At 47.6% G+C, this 20976-nt stretch overlaps 1 protein-coding gene across 1 annotated transcript; it reads left to right on the top strand.

The window, feature by feature from the left end:
* The first annotated feature begins 7727 nt into the window (after positions 1–7727).
* On the top strand, positions 7728–9297 carry LOC126302698 (COP9 signalosome complex subunit 5-like). The gene has a single exon (XM_049991745.1). It carries the CDS (start codon positions 7943–7945, stop codon positions 8915–8917), a length of 975 nt encoding a protein of 324 aa, XP_049847702.1. The 5' UTR covers positions 7728–7942; the 3' UTR covers positions 8918–9297.
* The last annotated feature ends 11679 nt before the right edge of the window (positions 9298–20976 follow it).

A 20976-nucleotide genomic window follows, 5' to 3' on the forward strand; every position in this document is an offset into this window, starting at 1 on the left:
TGTTTTTACAGTTCTGAAAAAGAATCATAACGTTTTAATGTAGCAATTGAGCAGTACGAAACCGTCTGAATGTTGCTGTTGACCCTCTTCTGCTTGGAGATGCTCTTGAGCTTGAAACACACACAACAAGACCGGTGTTAACTAGCGAAATGGTCGGCAGAGTGCCGTCACCGCGAGTTTTGACTGGCACTTGCACATTCTAAAACAACGTCGGAAGTAAGTCGTTCGGCTTTTGAGTCACATAAAGTATGTGTGTTAATTTTGACGCCACTAGCTCTGCAGGTTGTCATGCAATTCCTTTACCTCTCAGAAATGATTATGAAATAAAAATGAAGTACGTGACGAGTGTGACGTTAGGAAAACATTAGGCAGCATGGAGAGATTCTGTATGGGACCACCCAACCCAAACGAGTACTGTGTGACGTGCTACCCGGCAGGTATTCACCGAATCAGTCCGGCTAGCTCAGACAGTCCGGCTTTCGCTGCCGTGCAGTGCGGACGTGTTGTTGTATCCGCCTGCGGAGCGCGCGCGCTCGCTGTTGTTTACATTTCAGCGGCCGTCACTTACGCGACGCTTACGTGCAATAGAGCCATGGCCAATCGTTTTCGAAAGTCAACTTTACGATTCAACTCCTGCAAGGAATACGTACGGCCAAAGGCCTTGGAAGTGGAACGCTTCCTACGCGACGTTGCTAAGATCCCATCTTCCGAAATCTTGGGCATCCATTTGTCCATATTAAGCAGTACTGTGTACGTGAAAGTTGTCAACGACGCGGCGTGTGAAAGAATACTTCGTGACACGAACCATGGATTACGCTTTTGCCACGCCGACGACAATGTCGGAGCGGTCACTGTCGACCATGCCGGCTTAGGAATGCAGGAACTCGCACCATACGAGTTTTCGAACTCCCGTTCGAACTACCGGCGGAAGACGTTATCGCGGCTTTCCGCCCCTATGGCACTGTACATGGCCACCCTGCCTAACGCTGGGCGCAATTCCAAACGTACCCCGTTCTTAACGGTGTACGGCAGATCACCATAGACCTCCATCGCCACGTGCCATCTTACCTGCAAGTTAGCGGGTGCCGAGCGGTTGTCATATACGACGGCCAACCCAAGACATGTTCCGGGTGCGGAAAAGAAGGCCACCTCAGATCTGAGTGCCTTCAGCGACGGAGAACCCAATTGCCAGGCGCTACCGTGGCACCTACGGCTCCGACGACGATTTTACCGATCACCTACGCATCGGCACTCTCTTCTCCTCCCACCAGCCGCTGCTCATAGGACCACGTACTGGTGACCCTTCCAGCTGCTATGGATACCGCCGGGGCCGACACGTCGCGCTCAAAGCCAGACGCTTCTACGGCGCCACTACCAACAGCGACGACTTCCGACACCCACCAGCCTGAACATATGGACACCTCTTCATTTGACGTTCCCGCGACGGCGTTCCTCTCAGAGCGAAGCGACTCCCTTCCGTCTTCCGACACAGAGGGACGAACCCGCAAACAACGTTCACCTAAGAGGCGCAAGAGGAGGCGTCGTACGGTCTCGGAAAGAGACGGACGACCTCCCCCTGATGCTCCAGAGGCCGTCCGACACGACGAGGCCTCAGAGAACCTACACGACGATACGAATGACGACAACATGACGCCGACTGTGGATGTTTCGATGCCAACAACTCTACTGGCTCGCTCAGGTGCTCCTGTACCAATGGACTCCACCGATGCGACTGCCGCCGAGACGTCCTCCGCCCCTACGACCGAAGTGGAACGTACGACCATCACAACGACAGCGCCCTCAATGGTGTGGAGTGAGGACGTCGATGAGGACTTGGACCACACGCTGGGGACAGAGTTACCCCAGACGGAAGCATCGTTACGCCGCTGATAACGCCGTCAGGTGGCGCACGGCACGACTCGCCGTTGCCTCGCCCCTCTTCATCCTCCGCCGGTGGAGTTCCCCTTCACGGTGGGGGACGGCTCCAAACCTACCGCATAGCAACGATAAACACTAACACCATCAGCTCACCCGTGAAACTTCAACTGCTGCGAGAGATGATATGGGCGTCGGACGTCGATATAGCACTACTACAGGAAGTACACTTGGCCACACTTCCAGACGTCGCGGGATATAACACTTATCCATCTCCTGGTGACCACCTGGGACGCGGCGTAGCCATCTACGCCAGAGAAGGCATTCCAGTGACCGATATCACATACCTTCCATCTGCCAGAGGCATGGCCGTCACCGTCATGGGGACGCGTATCGTCAACATTTACGCTCCGTCAGGCTCCACCCGCAGACACGACAGGGCCCTCTTCTATTCAGAAGAAATCGCTCCTTTGTTTCTTGGACGCTGCGACCATTAGTTGTTTGGGGGTGATTTTAATTGTGTCTTGCACCCTAAAGATCAAGTGCCCCACTACAACACCTGTCAAGAGCTGTGTCTTGTCGTCCGAGATCTGTTGCTCCGCGACACTTGGGAAGTTCAGCACGGCGACGCCCCTGGACATACTTACCAGACGAGTCACTCCGCGAGCCGCCTGGACAGAATTTACGTCTCTCGGGAACTCACACCTGCAGTCCAAGGTGCAGAACTTTTGCCCTTGGCCTTTTCGGACCACTGTGCCTACATCTGCAACATTCTCTTCCCCAAGCAAGTGGTCTGGCGTAGTCGTGCACCGTGGAAGCTAAACACCTCCCATCTTCATGATCCCGAATGTCTTCAACGTGTTACCGAGACATGGACCACCTGTGAACGTCGCTTACCTAAATACTGCACGACCTTGACCTGGTGGCTGGAATGTGCCAAACCTGCCATTCGACGTACTTTGATTCAGTGTGGAAAAGAAGTTGCTATGTGGCGCCGGCACACTACCGACTATTTCTACGCCGTTCTCCGCGACCTGGACGCCCTACCGCCCAAACCCGACACCCAGAGGGAACGCAGCAGGATTAAGGCCCAAATTGTAACTTTGACACGCCGTCGACTGCAGGGGGCAATGGTGCGAACCCGATATCAAGATTCGGCGGAACAGGAACATCCGATCACGCATCATATCGCCTCCAATAGGAAACATCGACGACAACAACTCATAACCGAGATCACAACCTGTCGCGGCCAGCAAGTCACTTGCCAGGCCGAAATCGTTAGTGCCTTTGTCGACCGCTACCGCACAATGTACCAGGAGGAGACTACCGACAACCACGCTCAGGAGTCTGTGTTACCACACGTAACTCGCACCCTCACCAGCGACGAAGCGGATGAGCTGATGGTGCCCATTACGCGTGACGAAATCCACGATGCAATCAAAAAAGGTGCTCTGAATAAGTCACCTGGTGTCGACGGATTGCCGATAGAATTTTATCGCGCTTTCTTCACACTAATGGCGTCACGGTGGACAACGATGTTTCATGAACTGCTGACGATGGGGAACGCCGTACCGCCGTCCTTCGTCACGGGAATTATTATACCCATCCACAAACCGACACAAGGTGTGACGACAGCACATTACTGTCCCCTGACTCTGCTTAACGCAGACTAAAATTTTTACACGCCTCCTGACAACGCAATGCCGCAAGGTCCTGCCTAGCATTCTATCCCCGGAACAGACAAGTCCGGGCGGCTCAGTTAATATACAAACGGCCACAGGAGAATGTGCTTAACGCAGACTGTAAAATTTTTACACGCCTCCTGACAACGCAATGCCGCAAGGTCCTGCCTAGCATTCTATCCCCGGAACAGACAAGTCCGGGCGGCTCAGTTAATATACAAACGGCCACAGGAGAATGTCGCGATTTAATTGCACTGGCAGTGGCGTGCAGACTCCGCGCCGCAGTGGTTGCAGTTGATTTTGACAGCGCATTCGACAAACTGCGGCATCCTTTTCCTTGATGAACCGCATGGGTTTTTCACCAGCCTTTATCGACGTAATCCGGCGCCTGTACGGCACCGCCGAATCGCTGATTCAGGTTAATGGCCGTGTCGCTAGTGGCGATCCGACGTTCCGTACGGCAAGGCTGCCCACTTTCGACCCTACTCTGTGCCATCAGTCTGGAGCCACTCATCGGGAGTCTGACGAGCCACCTTTCTGGTCTCACTTTGCGACAGCACAGTTTTCGATGTCGTGCGTACGCGGACGACCTCCTTCTCTTGATCCGCTCACGATGTGAAACACACACGATGATTGATTTGATATCAACGTAAGGCACTGCAGCGGGCAGTAACATGAATGTGACTAAATCCGCGGCGATGCCCATTGGACGCGGCCTCTCACACGACGACTTAGCACCTCTCCCGTGTGTACAGAAACTACGATACCTTGGTATCATTTTCACCTCGACCGTGCGCCGCTCCGCTGTCATCAATTTTCGGCGTGTGCTCCAAACCATCCGCACGACGGTGCGACAAAATCGTCTCCGACGACTCGATTCTTTACAACATGTCCAATACCTCAATCAACATGTGGCGTCCAGAATGGTCCACATTGCACAGGTCCTCCCGCTGCCATTAACTATTGGACGCAGCCTCCAGGCTGCCTTCGGATACTTCCTTACGGCCGGTACGCTCTTTAAGGTCCGCTACGACGCCCTCACCCTTCCCCCGCGAGCGGGTGGCCTCGGTCTTGTCAATGTGCGACTCCGCGCGGCGTCCTTGTACATGTCCACCATGCATAAGTAGTGGCACGGGGGCACCTCCCTTACGCGCAGCTTGCTGGAAATTCTTGTGCCCGCGACCAAAACACCACCAGTACCAGTCGGACACATCAAGCATCATGTGACGCACATTTCTGATTTCATCGTCGACTTCAATTATGCTCACACACACTTACCGACGACGCGTTCTCCTCGACCTAAAGATTTTTACACCCCACTCCTTCGTTCCGTATCTGGTAACAATATCGAACTGCGTCATCCGTCCACGCGGTGGCCCACGGTTTGGCGTCACATCCACCAGCCTTTTCTTCCCTCCAACGTCCGGTCCACATGGTACCAGGTCGCAAATGAAAAATTCGCCACAAATCATCGTCTTCACGCCATCGGACTAAAGGACTCTCCACTCTGCTCCATCTGCCACCTCATTGATGACGATGTACATCAACTGACTTGTGCTGCCACCAGTGACGTCTGGAAACTTGCTCGACAGTTCGTTGCCTGTTACCTCCGTGTTCCGCCGGACTTGATTGACCCATGGACTTTTATCCATCCTGTGAATACTTATTTCCCCGCCACAAAAAATCATGCGATTGTATGGGTCAAGGGATGGACCATCACCTACATGTATAATGATGGCGACAAATCACGCCTTGATTTCTGGCAGTACTTACAAACCGCCCACAGTGAAGTCGAACAGCGACCGCGCTACCGCGCCTTCTTCGCTAATTACTTACACACGATCTTTACGTCACCCCCGCTCAGTTGGATGGTACCACACGCCGACAGCACTCCCGCCCCGCCTGATGACATCTGAGACCCCTCGCGCTGCTTTCTACATTGTAGCCCATAGTGGAGTAGGCGCATGGACACGCGTCTTCTTTCATGCACTACACCAGAAAAAACTCTGGTTTTTCCCTCACTCCAACGTAAATTGCTTTACACCTCTTAGCTTCCATCAGTATTTTAGTTATTTTTTTTCCTACACCTTTCATAGTAAAAAAAAAACTTGCTCACCTTGTACGAGTATCATGTCTTGTGTTATTTTCGCCGGAAGGATGGCATTTTTCTTGTATTTAAGTTTGTACCAATAGAGATCTTTTGTTCATTTATCCTGTTCCTGGTGAAAAAAAAAAGTCGTTAGAGCATGAGACTCTTAATCCCAGGGTCAAGGGTTCGAGCCCCACGCTGGACGGAACGGAAATTTGTTCCGCTGCGGATGTAAATTACCGTTTTTCTGATTAAAGTGATGTAATGGAAATAGCAACTTTAAACTTTGCCTACGTCTCTGTCAGTCGCAAGGAAACTGCATGTGAAGGTGAAGGTGATTTTGAAGACATGTGTGAAAGACATGTTCTGAAATGCAAGTGGTGTTGTTTGGAGAGAACATCGGTTACGTGTCAGATGTGTAGCTAAGCAGTAATGGGTCGCCATAGCTGCAAATATTAGTCGGTAATATGAAGTGTTGTCAGCGGAAGTCTGATGATCCAGACGACCGTAAGGACGAACTACACCAATGTAAAACCAGGCCGCGCTTCCTTAGCTCAGGGGTAGAGCACTGGTCTAGAAATCCAGAGGTCGTGAGTTCCATCCTCACAGCACGAAGACGAATTTTGGTAATCAGTTGCGCGTCGTGGCGGTATAGCAAACAGTATCTGTGATGACGAACATTTAGCGACAGGCGTTTTATTAAGAATTACTCTCAGATGTGATTAAGGCGAATGGCGCAGATAAAGCATTTGCCAAAGCGGTGCAGCATAAGGTGGGACGGGGCAGTCAGAATTACATTTTATAGATGTATTTCTCACATATGTCAGAGCCTCTCGCGGTTATCGTCGTCGTCGTCGTCGTCGACGTCGTCGCCGCTTCTGCAGAAGTAGCAAATGGCCATCGTAGCAAATGCGGCGAGGGACGCCCTGCCTTCGATTCCGAATGCACAAAGTGTTTGGTCTTGTTTCCCAGTCTATATTTCCTCGGTCTCGTAAGAGGTTGAATGTAACGAATGGGTGGGAAAGAGCAAGGGACAGCGGCTGAGTAGAATGAAAACACAAATCCTCAGGGTTGTGAGCGTTTCGAGATGAGTCGTATACATTTATACTCAGTCGTCAGTGACCGTGTGGCCTAATGGATAAGGTGTCGGACTTCGGATCTGAAGATTAGAGGTTCGAATGCTGTCACGCTCGTTTTTTTCCAGTTCTGAAAAAGAAAGATACCGTTTTAATGTAGCAATTGAGCAGTTCGAAACCGTCTGAATGTTGCTGTTGACCATTTTTTGCTTGGAGATGCTCTTGAGCTTGAAACGCACACAACAAGACCGGTGTTAACTAGCGAAATGGTCGGCAGAGTACCGACACCGCGAGTTTTGACTGGCACTTGCACTTCTAAAACAACGTCGGAAAGTAACTCGTTCGGCTTTTGAGTCACATAAAGTATGTGTGTTAATTTTGACGCCACTAGCTCTGCATGCTGTCATGCAATTTCTTTACCTCTCAGAAATGATTATGACATAAAAGTGAAGTACGTGACGAGTGTGACGTTAGGAAAACATTAGGCAGCATGGAGAGATTCTGTATGGGACCACCCAACCCAAACGAGTACTGTGTGACGTGCTAATGGCAGGTATTCACCGAGTTAGCCGGCTAGCTCAATCGGTAGAGCGTCAGACGCTTAATTCCAGGGTCGTGGGTTCGAGCCACACGCTGGGCGAAACGGTATTTTGTTCCCCTGAAGATGTAAATTACCGTTTTTCTGATTAACGAGATGTAATGGAAATAGCAACTTTAAACTTTGCCTACGTCTCTGTCAGTCGCAAGGAAACTGTGTTTGAAGGTGAAGGTGATTTTGTAGACATGTGTGAAAGACATGTTCTGAAATGCAAGTGTTGTTGTTTGGAGAGAACATCGGTTACGTGTCAGATGTGTAGCCGAGCAGTAATGGGTCGCCATAACTGCAAATATTAGCCGGTTATATGAAGTGTTGTTAGCTGAAGTCTGATGATGCAGACGACCGTAAGGACGAAGTACCCAAGAGTACCGCTAGGCCGCGCCTCTTTAGCTCAGTGGTCTGTTGAGGTGCGATACTGGTGAGGAGTAGCTTTGTGGTTAGGTATGTCGGAAATAAATATTATTTGTTAAGGAACAGTGATTTCCAGGTGAAACGAGACATACGTTACTATCGAAAACGGTAGGTTGTAGAACGTCCCTTTTAATCTCAATTTTTAGAATTTATCAGGGCAAGTGGATCGTCGTCCGAAACACAGTTGGCAATCGCTCAGAAGACATGGGAAATGTCGAATAACATAGAAACTATTAGCTCAGTGGATGAAATATACAGATATGATCGTAAGCAACAACAAGACATACTTGCTGCGAAACCATGGGAGAAAGATTACCACTTTTTCAAAGTCATCAAGATATCTGCCCTTGCACTTTTAAAAATGGTGATGCATGCAAGGTCAGGTGGAACACTTGAAGTTATGGGACTGCTTTTGGGGAAAGTGGATGCCAACACAATGATAGTGATGGATTCATTTGCACTTCCAGTTGAGGGCACAGAAACAAGAGTCAATGCTCAAGCACAGGCTTATGAGTACATGACAGCTTACATAGAAGCTGCAAAACAGGTTGGACGCAGGGAAAATGCAATAGGCTGGTACCATAGTCACCCAGGATATGGATGTTGGTTGTCTGGAATTAATGTATCTACTCAGATGCTGAACCAAAATTTTCAAGAACCATTTGTTGCTATTGTTATTGATCCTGTTAGAACAATTACAGCTGGGAAAGTATGCCTGGGGGCATTTAGAACATATCCCAAGGGGTACAAACCAGCTAATGAAGAACCATCAGAATACCAGACAATTCCTCTGAATAAAATAGAGGACTTTGGTGTACACTGCAAGCAGTACTATTCATTAGAAGTGACATATTTTAAATCAACTTTGGATAGACGTCTTCTTGATTCACTGTGGAACAAGTATTGGGTCAACACCCTGAGCTCTTCGAGCCTCCTTACCAATGCTGACTATACCACTGGGCAGATTTTTGATTTATCTGACAAACTTGAACAATCAGAAACTGCTCTGGGTCGTGGAGGATTTATGTTATCAGGTGCTGATCCGCATGAAAAGCGTACTGAGGACAAATTAATGAAAGCAACAAATGACAGCTGCAAAACTACCATTGAGATAATTCATGGCTTGATGGCACAGATGATAAAGGACCGCTTGTTCAATCACATAAAACCCAAATGTGACATTTAAAATTACTTAAGTTTTTATAAACTTTTCTGTGGATAGGTTCTCAGAGGTCCTTGTGACGGGAAATGATTGTACCTTGTTACATCAGAGAACTGATTTAACTACTTTAATTTCATGTTTGTATGTGATCTCAGACTTGCACAGTTACATGCTGATTGTGCATCCAAGAGAGTACATAATGTTACACAATTTAATTTTGCCAGAGAAATGTTTTATGTTCCTTGTCTCATTGAGGTTAAAACTTCCAAGTACTAATTACAGCTGAGCAGGTAACTTTGCAACAAGTTAGCTGCTTTCAATATCTAAACTCTTCCAAATTATGATCATGTAATTGAGGCTTTTCAAAATAAAATATTATTTATTCACTTCCTGTAAAAAAAAAAAAAAAAGTGGTAGAGCACTGGTCTAATATACCAGGGGTCGTAAGTTCCATCCTCACAGGAGAAAGATGAATTTTGGAAATCAGTTGCGCGTCGTGGCCGTATAGCAAACAGTATCTGTGATGACGAACAATTAGCGACAGGCGTTTTATTAAGAATTACTCTCAGATGTGATTAAGGCGAATGGCGCAGATAAAGCATTTGCCAAAGCAGTACAGCATAAGGTGGGACGAAGCAGTCTGAATTACATTTTATAGATGTATTTCTCACATATCTCAGAGCCTCTCGTCGTCGTCGTCGTCGTCGTCGTCGTCGTCGCCGCCGCCGCTTCTGCAGAAGTAGCAAATGGCCATCGTAGCAAATGCGGCGAGGGACGCCCTGAATTCGATTCCGAATGCACAAAGTGTGTGGTCTTGTTTCTCAGTCTATATTTGGTCGGTCTCGTAAGAGGTTGAATGTAACGAATGGGTGGGAAAGAGCAAGGGGCAGCGGCTGTGTAGAACGAAAACACAAATCCTCAGGGGTGTGAGCGTTTCGAGATGAGTCGTATACATGTTATACTTAGTCCTCAGTGACCGTGTGGGCTAATGGATAAGGCGTCGAACTTCGGATCTAAAGATTACAGGTTCGAATGCTGTCACGCTCGTTTTTTTCCAGTTCTGAAAAAGAAACATACCGTTTTAATGTAGCAATTGAGCAGTACGAAACCGTGTGAATGTTGCTGTTGACCATTTTTTGCTTGGAGATGCTCTTGAGCTTGAAACACACACAACAACACCGGTGTTAACTGGCGAAATGGTCGGCAGAGTACCGACACCGCGTGTTTTGACTGGCATTTGCACATCTAAAACAACGTCGGAAAGTAACTCGTTCGGCTTTTGAGTCACATAAAGTATGTGTGTTAATTTTGACGCCACTAGCTCTGCAAGCTGTCATGCAATTTCTTTACCTCTCAGAAATGATTATGACATAAAAGTGAAGTACGTGACGAGTGTGACGTTAGGAAAACATTAGGCAGCATGGAGAGATTCTGTATGGGACCACCAAACCCAAACGAGTACTGTGTGTCGTGCTACCCGGGAGGTATTCATTGAGGTATCCGGCTAGCTCAGTCGGTAGAGCGTGAGGCTCTTAATCCCAAGGTCGTCGGTTCGAGCCACACGCTGGGCGGAACGGTATTTTGTTCCCCTGCAGATGCAAATTACCGTTTTTCTGATTAACGAGATGTAATGGAAATAGCAACTTTAAACTTTGCCTACGTCTCTGTCAGTCACAAGGAAACTGTATTTGAAGGTGAAGGTGATTTTGTAGACATGTGTGAAAGACATGTTCTGAAATGCAAGTGTTGTTATTTGGAGAGCACGTCGGTTACGTGTCAGATGTGTAGCCAAGCAGTAATGGGTCGCCATAGCTGCAAATATTAGCCGGTAATATGAAGTGTTGTCAGCTGAACGCTGATGATGCAAACGACCGTAAGGACGAAGTACCCAAGAGTACCGCTAGGCCGCGCCTCTTTAGCTCAGTGGTAGAGCACTGGTCTAATAAACCAGGGGTCGTAAGTTCCATCCGCACAGGAGAAACATGAATTTTGGAAATCAGTTGCGCGTCGTGGCCGTATAGCAAACATGATCTGTGATAACGAACAATTAGCGACAGGCGTTTTTTAAGAGTTACTCTCAGATGTGATTAAGGCGAATGGTGCAGATAAAGCATTTGCCAAAGCGGTACAGCATAAGGTGGAACGAGGCAGTTTGAATTACATTTTTAGATGTACTTCTCACATATCTCAGAGCCTCTCGCGGTCGTCGTCGTTGCCGCTGCAGAAGTAGCAAATGGCCATCGTAGCAAATGCGGCGAGGGACGCCCTGCCTTCGATTCCGAATGCACAAAGTGTGTGGTCTTGTTTCTCAGTCTATATTTGGTCGGTCTCGTAAGAGGTTGAATGTATCGAATGGGTGGGAAAGAGCAAGGGGCAACGGCTGTGTAGAACGAAAACACAAATCCTCAGGGGTGTGAGCGTTTCGAGATGAGTCGTATACATGTTACAGTTGGTCGTCAGTGACCGTGTGGCCTAATGGAAAAGGCGTCGGACTTCGGATCTGAAGATTACAGGTTCGAATGCTGTCACGCTCAATTTTTTCCAGTTCTGATAAAGAAACATACCGTTTTAATGTAGCAATTGAGCAGTACGAAACCGTCTGAATGTTGCTGTTCACCGTTTTTTGCTTGGAGATGCTCTTGAGCTTGAAACACACACAACAAGACCGGTGTTAACTAGCGAAATGGTCGGCAGAGTACCGACACCGCGTGTTTTGACTGGCATTTGCACATCTAAAACAACGTCGGAAAGTAACTCGTTCGGCTTTTGAGTCACATAAAGTATGTGTGTTAATTTTGACGCCACTAGCTCTGCATGTTGTAATGCAATTTCTTTACCTCTCAGAAATGATTATGACATAAAAGTGAAGTACGTGACGAGTGTGACGTAAGGAGAACATTAGGCAGCATGGAGAGATTCTGTATGGGACCACCCAACCCAAACGAGTACTGTGTGACGTGCTACCCGGGAGGTATTCACCGAGGTAGCCGGCTAGCTCAGTCGGTAGAGCGTCAGACTCTTATTCACAGGGTCGTCGGTTCGAGCCACACGCTGGGCGGAACGGAATTTTGTTCCGCTGCAGATGTAAATTACCGTTTTTCTGATTAACGAGATGTAATGGAAATAGCAACTTTAAACTTTGCCTACGTCTCTGTCAGTCGCAAGGAAACTGTATTTGAAGGTGAAGGTGATTTTGTAGACATGTGTGAAAGACATGTTCTGAAATGCAAGTGTTGTTATTTGGAGAGCACATCGGTTACGTGTCAGATGTGTAGCCAAGCAGTAATGGGTCGCCATAGCTGCAAATATTAGCCGGTAATATGAAGTGTTGTCAGCTGAAGGCTGATGATGCAAACGACCGTAAGGACGAAGTACCCAAGAGTACCGCTAGGCCGCGCTTCTTTAGCTCAGTGGTAGATCACTGGTCTAATAAACCAGGGGTCGTAAGTTCCATCCTCACAGGAGAAAGATGAATTTTGGAAATCAGTTGCGCGTCGTGGCCGTATAGCAAACAGTATCAGTGATGACGAACAATTAGCGACAGGCGTTTTATTAAGAGTTACTCTCAGATGTGATTAAGGCGAATGGTGCAGATAAAGCATTTGCCAAAGCGGTACAGCATAAGGTGGGATGAGGCAGTTTGAATTACATTTTTAGATGTACTTCTCACATATCTCAGAGCCCCTCGCGCTCGTCGTCGTTGCCGCTGCAGAAGTAGCAAATGGCCATCGTAGCAAATGCGGCGAGGGACGCCCTGCCTTCGATTCCGAATGCACAAAGTGTGTGGTCTTGTTTCTCAGTCTATATTTGGTCGGTCTCGTAAGAGGTTGAATGTATCGAATGGGTGGGAAAGAGCAAGGGGCAGCGGCTGTGTAGAACGAAAACACAAATCCTCAGGGGTGTGAGCGTTTCGAGATGAGTCGTATACATGTTATAGTTGGTCGTCAGTGACCGTGTGGCCTAATGGAAAGGGCGTCGGACTTCGGATCTGAAGATTACAGGTTCGAATGCTGTCACGCTCAATTTTTTCCAGTTCTGATAAAGAAACATACCGTTTTAATGTAGCAATTGAGCAGTACGAAACCGTCTGAATGTTGCTTTTCACCGTTTTTTGCTTGGAGATGCTCTTGAGCTTGAAACACACACAACAAGACCGGTGTTAACTAGCGAAATGGTCGGCAGAGTACCGACACCGCGTGTTTTGACTGGCATTTGCACATCTAAAACAACGTCGGAAAGTAACTCGTTCGGCTTTTGAGTCACATAAAGTATGTGTGTTAATTTTGACGCCACTAGCTCTGCATGTTGTAATGCAATTTCTTTACCTCTCAGAAATGATTATGACATAAAAGTGAAGTACGTGACGAGTGTGACGTTAGGAGAACATTAGGCAGCATGGAGAGATTCTGTATGGGACCACCCAACCCAAACGAGTACTGTGTGACGTGCTACCTGGGAAGAATTCACCGAGGTAGGCGGCTAGCTCAGTCGGTAGAGCGTCGGACTCTTATTTACAGGGTCGTCGGTTCGAGCCACACGCTGGGCGGAACGGTATTTTGTTCCGCTGCAGATGTAAATTACCGTTTTTCTGATTAACGAGATGTAATGGAAATAGCAACTTTAAACTTTGCCTACGTCTCTGTCAGTCGCAAGGACACTGTATTTAAGGTGAAGGTGATTTTGTAGACATGTGTGAAAGACATGTTCTGAAATGCAAGTGTTGTTATTTGGAGAGCACATCGGATACGTGTCAGATGTGTAGCCAAGCAGTAATGGGTCGCCATAGCTGCAAATATTAGCCGGTAATATGAAGTGTTGTCAGCTGAAGTCTGATGATGCAGACGACCGTAAGGACGAAGTACCCAAGAGTACCGCTACGCCGAGCTTCTTTAGCTCAGTGGTAGAGCACTGGTCTAGTAAACCAGGGGTCGTAAGTTCCATCCTCACAGGAGAAAGATGAATTTTGGAAATCAGTTGCGCGTCGTGGCCGTATAGCAAACAGTATCAGTGATGACGAACAATTAGCGACAGGCGTTTTATTAAAAATTACTCTCAGATGAGATTAAGGCGAATGGCGCAGATAAAGCATTTGCCAAAGCGGTGCAGCATAAGGTGGGACGAGGCAGTTTGAATTACATTTTGTAGATGTATTTCTCACATATCTCAGAGCCTCTCGTCGTCGTCGTCGTCGCCGCCGCCGCTGCCGCCGCCGCCGCCGCCGCCGCCGCCGCTTCTGCAGAAGTAGCAAATGGCCATCGTAGCAAATGCGGCGAGGGACGCCCTGCCTTCGATTCCGAATGCACAAAGTGTGTGGTCTTGTTTCTCAGTCTATATTTGGTCGGTCTCGTAAGAGGTTGAATGTAACGAATGGGTGGGAAAGAGCAAGGGTCAGCGGCTGTGTAGAACGAAAACACAAATCCTCAGGGGTGTGAGCGTTTCGAGATGAGTCGTATACATGTTATAATCGGTCGTCAGTGACCGTGTGGCCTAATGGATAAGGCGTCGGACTTCGGATCTGAGGATTACAGGTTCGAATGCTGTCACGCTTGTTTTTTTTCCAGTTCTGAAAAAGAAACATACCGTTTTAATGTAGCAATTGAGCAGTACGAAACCGACTGAATGTTGCTGTTGACCATTTTTTGCTTGGAGATGCTCTTGAGCTTGAAACACATACAAGAAGACCGGTGTTAACTAGCGAAATGGTCGGCAGAGTACCGACACCGCGTGTTTTGACTGGCATTTGCACATCTAAAACAACGTCGGAATGTAACTCGTTCGGCTTTTGAGTCACATAAAGTATGTGTGATAATTTTGACGCCACTAGCTCTGCATGTTGTCATGCAATTTCTTTACCTCTCAGAAATGATTATGACATAAAAGTGAAGTACGTGACGAGTGTGACGTTAGGAGAACATTAGGCAGCATGGAGAGATTCTGTATGGGACCAATCAACCCAAACGAGTACTGTGTGACGTGCTACCCGGGAGGTATTCACCGAGGTAGCCGGCTAGCTCAGTCGGTAGAGCGTCAGACTCTTATTCACAGGGTCGTCGGTTGGAGCCACACGCTGGGCGGAGCGGAATTTTGTTCCGCTGCAGATGTAAATTACCGTTTTTCTGATTAACGAGATGTAATGGAAATAGCAACTTTAAACTTTGCCTACGTCTCTGTCAGTCGCAAGGAAACTGTATTTGACGGTGAAGGTGATTTTGTAGACATGTGTGAAAGACATGTTCTGAAATGCAAGTGTTGTTATTTGGAGAGCACATCGGTTACGTGTCAGATGTGTAGCCAAGCAGTAATGGGTCGCCATAGCTGCAAATATTAGCCGGTAATATGAAGTGTTGTCAGCTGAAGTCTGATGATGCAGACGACCGTAAGGACGAAGTACCCAAGAGTACCGCTACGCCGCGCTTCTTTAGCTCAGTGGTAGAGCACTGGTCTAATAAACCAGGGGTCGTAAGTTCCATCCTCACAGGAGAAAGATGAATTTTGGAAATCAGTTGCGCGTCGTGGCCGTATAGCAAACATGATCCGTGATAACGAACAATTAGCGACAGGCGTTTTATTAAGAGTTACTCTCAGATGAGATTAAGGCGAATGGCGCAGATAAAGCATTTGCCAAAGCGGTACAGCATAAGGTGGGACGAGGCAGTTTGAGTTACATTTTGTAGATGTATTTCTCACATATCTCAGAGCCTCTCGTCGTCGTCGTCGTCGTCGCCGCCGCCGCTGCCGCCGCCGCCGCCGCCGCCGCCGCCGCTTCTGCAGAAGTAGCAAATGGCCATCGTAGCAAATGCGGCGAGGGACGCCCTGCCTTCGATTCCGAATGCACAAAGTGTGTGGTCTTGTTTCTCAGTCTATATTTGGTCGGTCTCGTAAGAGGTTGAATGTAACGAATGGGTGGGAAAGAGCAAGGGGCAGCGGCTGTGTAGAACGAAAACACAAATCCTCAGGGGTGTGAGCGTTTCGAGATGAGTCGTATACATGTGTGAGTTGGTCGTCAGTGACCGTGTGGCCTAATGGAAAAGGCGTCGGACTTCGGATCTGAAGATTACAGGTTCGAATGCTGTCACGCTCAATTTTTTCCAGTTCTGATAAAGAAACATACCGTTTTAATGTAGCAATTGAGCAGTACGAAACCGTCTGAATGTTGCTGTTCACCGTTTTTTGCTTGGAGATGCTCTTGAGCTTGAAACACACACAACAAGACCGGTGTTAACTAGCGAAATGGTCGGCAGAGTACCGATACCGCGTGTTTTGACTGGCATTTGCACATCTAAAACAACGTCGGAAAGTAACTCGTTCGGCTTTTGAGTCACATAAAGTATGTGTGTTAATTTTGACGCCACTAGCTCTGCATGTTGTAATGCAATTTCTTTACCTCTCAGAAATGATTATGACATAAAAGTGAAGTACGTGACGAGTGTGACGTTAGGAGAACATTAGGCAGCATGGAGAGATTCTGTATGGGACCACCCAACCCAACCGAGTACTGTGTGACGTGCTACCTGGGAGGTATTCACCGAGGTAGCCGGCTAGCTCAGTCGGTAGAGCGTCGGACTCTTATTAACAGGGTCGTCGGTTCGAGCCACACGCTGGGCGGAACGGTATTTTGTTCCGCTGCAGATGTAAATTACCGTTTTTCTGATTAACGAGATGTAATGGAAATAGCAACTTTAAACTTTGCCTACGTCTCTGTCAGTCGCAAGGAAACTGTATTTGAAGGTGAAGGTGATTTTGTAGACATGTGTGAAAGACATGTTCTGAAATGCAAGTGTTGTTATTTGGAGAGCACATCGGATACGTGTCAGATGTGTAGCCAAGCAGTAATGGGTCGCCATAGCTGCAAATATTAGCCGGTAATATGAAGTGTTGTCAGCTGAAGTCTGATGATGCAGACGACCGTAAGGACGAAGTACCCAAGAGTACCGCTACGCCGCGCTTCTTTAGCTCAGTGGTAGAGCACTGGTCTAATAAACCAGGGGTCGTAAGTTCCATCCTCACAGGAGAAAGATGAATTTTGGAAATCAGTTGCGCGTCGTGGCCGTATAGCAAACATGATCCGTGATAACGAACAATTAGCGACAGGCGTTTTATTAAGAGTTACTCTCAGATGAGATTAAGGCGAATGGCGCAGATAAAGCATTTGCCAAAGCGGTACAGCATTAGGTGGGACGAGGCAGTTTGAGTTACATTTTGTAGATGTATTTCTCATATATCTCAGAGCCTCTCGTCGTCGTCGTCGTCGTCGCCGCCGCCGCTGCCGCCGCCGCCGCCGCCGCCGCCGCCGCCGCCGCTTCTGCAGAAGTAGCAAATGGCCATCGTAGCAAATGCGGCGAGGGACGCCCTGCCTTCGATTCCGAATGCACAAAGTGTGTGGTCTTGTTCCTCAGTCTATATTTGGTCGGTCTCGTAAGAGGTTGAATGTAACGAATGGGTGGGAAAGAGCAAGGGGCAGCGGCTGTGTAGAACGAAAACACAAATCCCCAGGGGTGTGAGCGTTTCGAGATGAGTCGTATACATGTGTGAGTTGGTCGTCAGTGACCGTGTGGCCTAATGGAAAAGGCGTCCGGCTTCGGATCTGAAGATTACAGGTTCGAATGCTGTCACGCTCAATTTTTTCCAGTTCTGATAAAGAAACATACCGTTTTAATGTAGCAATTGAGCAGTACGAAACCGTCTGAATGTTGCTGTTCACCGTTTTTTGCTTGGAGATTCTCTTGAGCTTGAAACACACACAACAAGACCGGTGTTAACTAGCGAAATGGTCGGCAGAGTACCGATACCGCGTGTTTTGACTGGTATTTGCACATCTAAAACAACGTCGGAAAGTAACTTGTTCGGCTTTTGAGTCACATAAAGTATGTGTGTTAATTTTGACGCAACTAGCTCTGCATGTTGTAATGCAATTTCTTTACCTCTCAGAAATGATTATGACATAAAAGTGAAGTACGTGACGAGTGTGACGTTAGGAGAACATTAGGCAGCATGGAGAGATTCTGTATGGGACCACCCAACCCAAACGAGTACTGTGTGACGTGCTACCTGGGAGGTATTCACCGAGGTAGCCGGCTAGCTCAGTCGGTAGAGCGTCGGACTCTTATTAACAGGGTCGTCGGTTCGAGCCACACGCTGGGCGGAACGGTATTTTGTTCCGCTGCAGATGTAAATTACCGTTTTTCTGATTAACGAGATGTAATGGAAATAGCAACTTTAAACTTTGCCTACGTCTCTGTCAGTCGCAAGGAAACTGTATTTGAAGGTGAAGGTGATTTTGTAGACATGTGTGAAAGACATGTTCTGAAATGCAAGTGTTGTTATTTGGAGAGCACATCGGATACGTGTCAGATGTGTAGCCAAGCAGTAATGGGTCGCCATAGCTGCAAATATTAGCCGGTAATATGAAGTGTTGTCAGCTGAAGTCTGATGATGCAGACGACCGTAAGGACGAAGTACCCAAGAGTACCGCTACGCCGCGCTTCTTTAGCTCAGTGGTAGAGCACTGGTCTAATAAACCAGGGGTCGTAAGTTCTATCCTCACAGGAGAAAGATGAATTTTGGAAATCAGTTGCGCGTCGTGGCCGTATAGCAAACAGTATCAGTGATGACGAACAATTAGCGACAGGCGTTTTATTAAGAGTTACTCTCAGATGAGATTAAGGCGAATGGCGCAGATAAAGCATTTGCCAAAGCGGCACAGCATAAGGTGGGACGAGGCAGTTTGAATTACATTTTATAGATGTATTTCTCACATATCTCAGAGCCTGCCGCCGCCGCCGCCGCCGCCGCTTCTGCAGAAGTAGCAAATGGCCATCGTTGAAAATGCGGCGAGGGACGCCCTGCCTTCGATTCCGAATGCACAAAGTGTGTGGTCTTGTTTCTCAGTCTATATTTGGTCGGTCTCGTAAGAGGTTGAATGTAACGAATGGGTGGGAAAGAGCAAGGGTCAGCGGCTGTGTAGAACGAAAACACAAATCCTCAGGGGTGTGAGCGTTTCGAGATGAGTCGTATACATGTTATAATCTGCCGTCAGTGGCCGTGTGGCCTAATGGATAAGGCGTCGGACTTCGGATCTGAAGATTACAGGTTCGAATGCTGTCACGCTCGTTTTTTTCCAGTTCTGAAAAAGAAACATACCGTTTTAATGTAGCAATTGAGCAGTACGAAACCGTGTGAATGTTGCTGTTGACCATTTTTTGCTTGGAGATGCTCTTGAGCTTGAAACACACACAGCAACACCGGTGTTAACTGGCGAAATGGTCGGCAGAGTACCGACACCGCGTGTTTTGACTGGCATTTGCACATCTAAAACAACGTCGGAAAGTAACTCGTTCGGCTTTTGAGTCACATAAAGTATGTGTGTTAATTTTGACGCCACTAGCTCTGCATGTTGTCATGCAATTTCTTTACCTCTCAGAAATGATTATGACATAAAAGTGAAGTACGTGACGAGTGTGACGTTAGGAAAACATTAGGCAGCATGGAGAGATTCTGTATGGGACCACCCAACCCAAACGAGAACTGTGTGTCGTGCTACCCGGGAGGTATTCATTGAGGTAGCCGGCTAGCCCAGTCGGTAGAGCGTCAGCCTCTTATTCCCAGGGTCGTGGGTTCGAGCCACACGCTGGGCGTAACGGAATTTTGTTCCGCTGCAGATGTAAATTACCGTTTTTCTGATTAACGAGATGTAATGGAAATAGCAACTTTAAACTTTGCCTACGTCTCTGTCAGTCGCAAGGAAACTGTATTTGAAGGTGAAGGTGATTTTGTAGGCATGTGTGAAAGACATGTTCTGAAATGCAAGTGTTGTTATTTGGAGAGCACATCGGTTACGTGTCAGATGTGTAGCCAAGCAGTAATGGATCGCCATAGCTGCAAATATTAGCCGGTAATATATAGTATTGTCAGCTGAAGTCTGATGATGCAGACGACCGTAAGGACGAAGTACAAAAGAGTATCGCTAGACCGCGCCTCTTTAGCTCAGTGGTAGATCACTGGTCTAATAAACCAGGGGTCGTAAGTTCCATCCTCACAGGAGAAAGATTAATTTTGGAAATCAGTTGCGCGTCGTGGCCGTATAGCAAACAGTATCTGTGATGACGAACAATTAGAAACAGGCGTATTTTTAAGAGTTACTCTCAGACGTGATTAAGGCGAATGGCGCAGATAAAGCATTTGCCAAAGCGGTGCAGCATAATGTGGGACGAGGCAGTTTGAATTACATTTTGTAGATGTATTTCTCACATATCTCAGAGCCTCTCGTCGTCGTCGTCGTCGTCGTCGTCGTCGTCGTCGTCGTCGCCGCCGCCGCTTCTGCAGAAGTAGCAAATGGCCATCGTAGCAAATGCGGCGAGGGACGCCCTGAATTCGATTACGAATGAACAAAGTGTGTGGTCTTGTTTCTCAGTCTATATTTGGTCGGTCTCGTAAGACGTTGAATGTAACGAATGGGTGGTAAAGAGCAAGGGGCAGCGGCTGTGTAGAACGAAAACACAAATCCTCAGGGGTGTGAGCGTTTCGAGATGAGTCGTATACATTTTAGAGTTGATCGTCAGTGCCCGTGTGGCCTAATGGATAAGGCGTCGGACTTCGGATCTGAAGATTACTGGCTCGAATGCTGTCACCCTCGTTTTTTTTCAGTTCTGAAAAAGAAACATACCGTTTTAATGTAGCAATTGAGCAGTACGAAACCGTGTGAATGTTGCTGTTGACCATTTTTTGCTTGGAGATGCTCTTGAGCTTGAAACACACACAACAACACCGGTGTTAACTGGCGAAATGGTCGGCAGAGTACCGACAACGCGTGTTTTGACTGGCATTTGCACATCTAAAACAACGTCGGAAAGTAACTCGTTCGGCTTTTGAGTCACATAAAGTATGTGTGTTAATTTTGACGCCACTAGCTCTGCATGTTGTCATGCAATTTCTTTACCTCTCAAAAATGATTATGACATAAAAGTGAAGTACGTGACGAGTGTGACGTTAGGAAAACATTAGGCAGCATGGAGAGATTCTGTATGGGACCACCCAACCCAAACGAGTACTGTGTGTCGTGCTACCCGGGAGGTATTCATTGAGGT

This window comes from Schistocerca gregaria, unplaced genomic scaffold (genome assembly GCF_023897955.1).
Source record: "Schistocerca gregaria isolate iqSchGreg1 unplaced genomic scaffold, iqSchGreg1.2 ptg000178l, whole genome shotgun sequence".
NCBI lineage: Eukaryota > Metazoa > Arthropoda > Insecta > Orthoptera > Acrididae > Schistocerca > Schistocerca gregaria.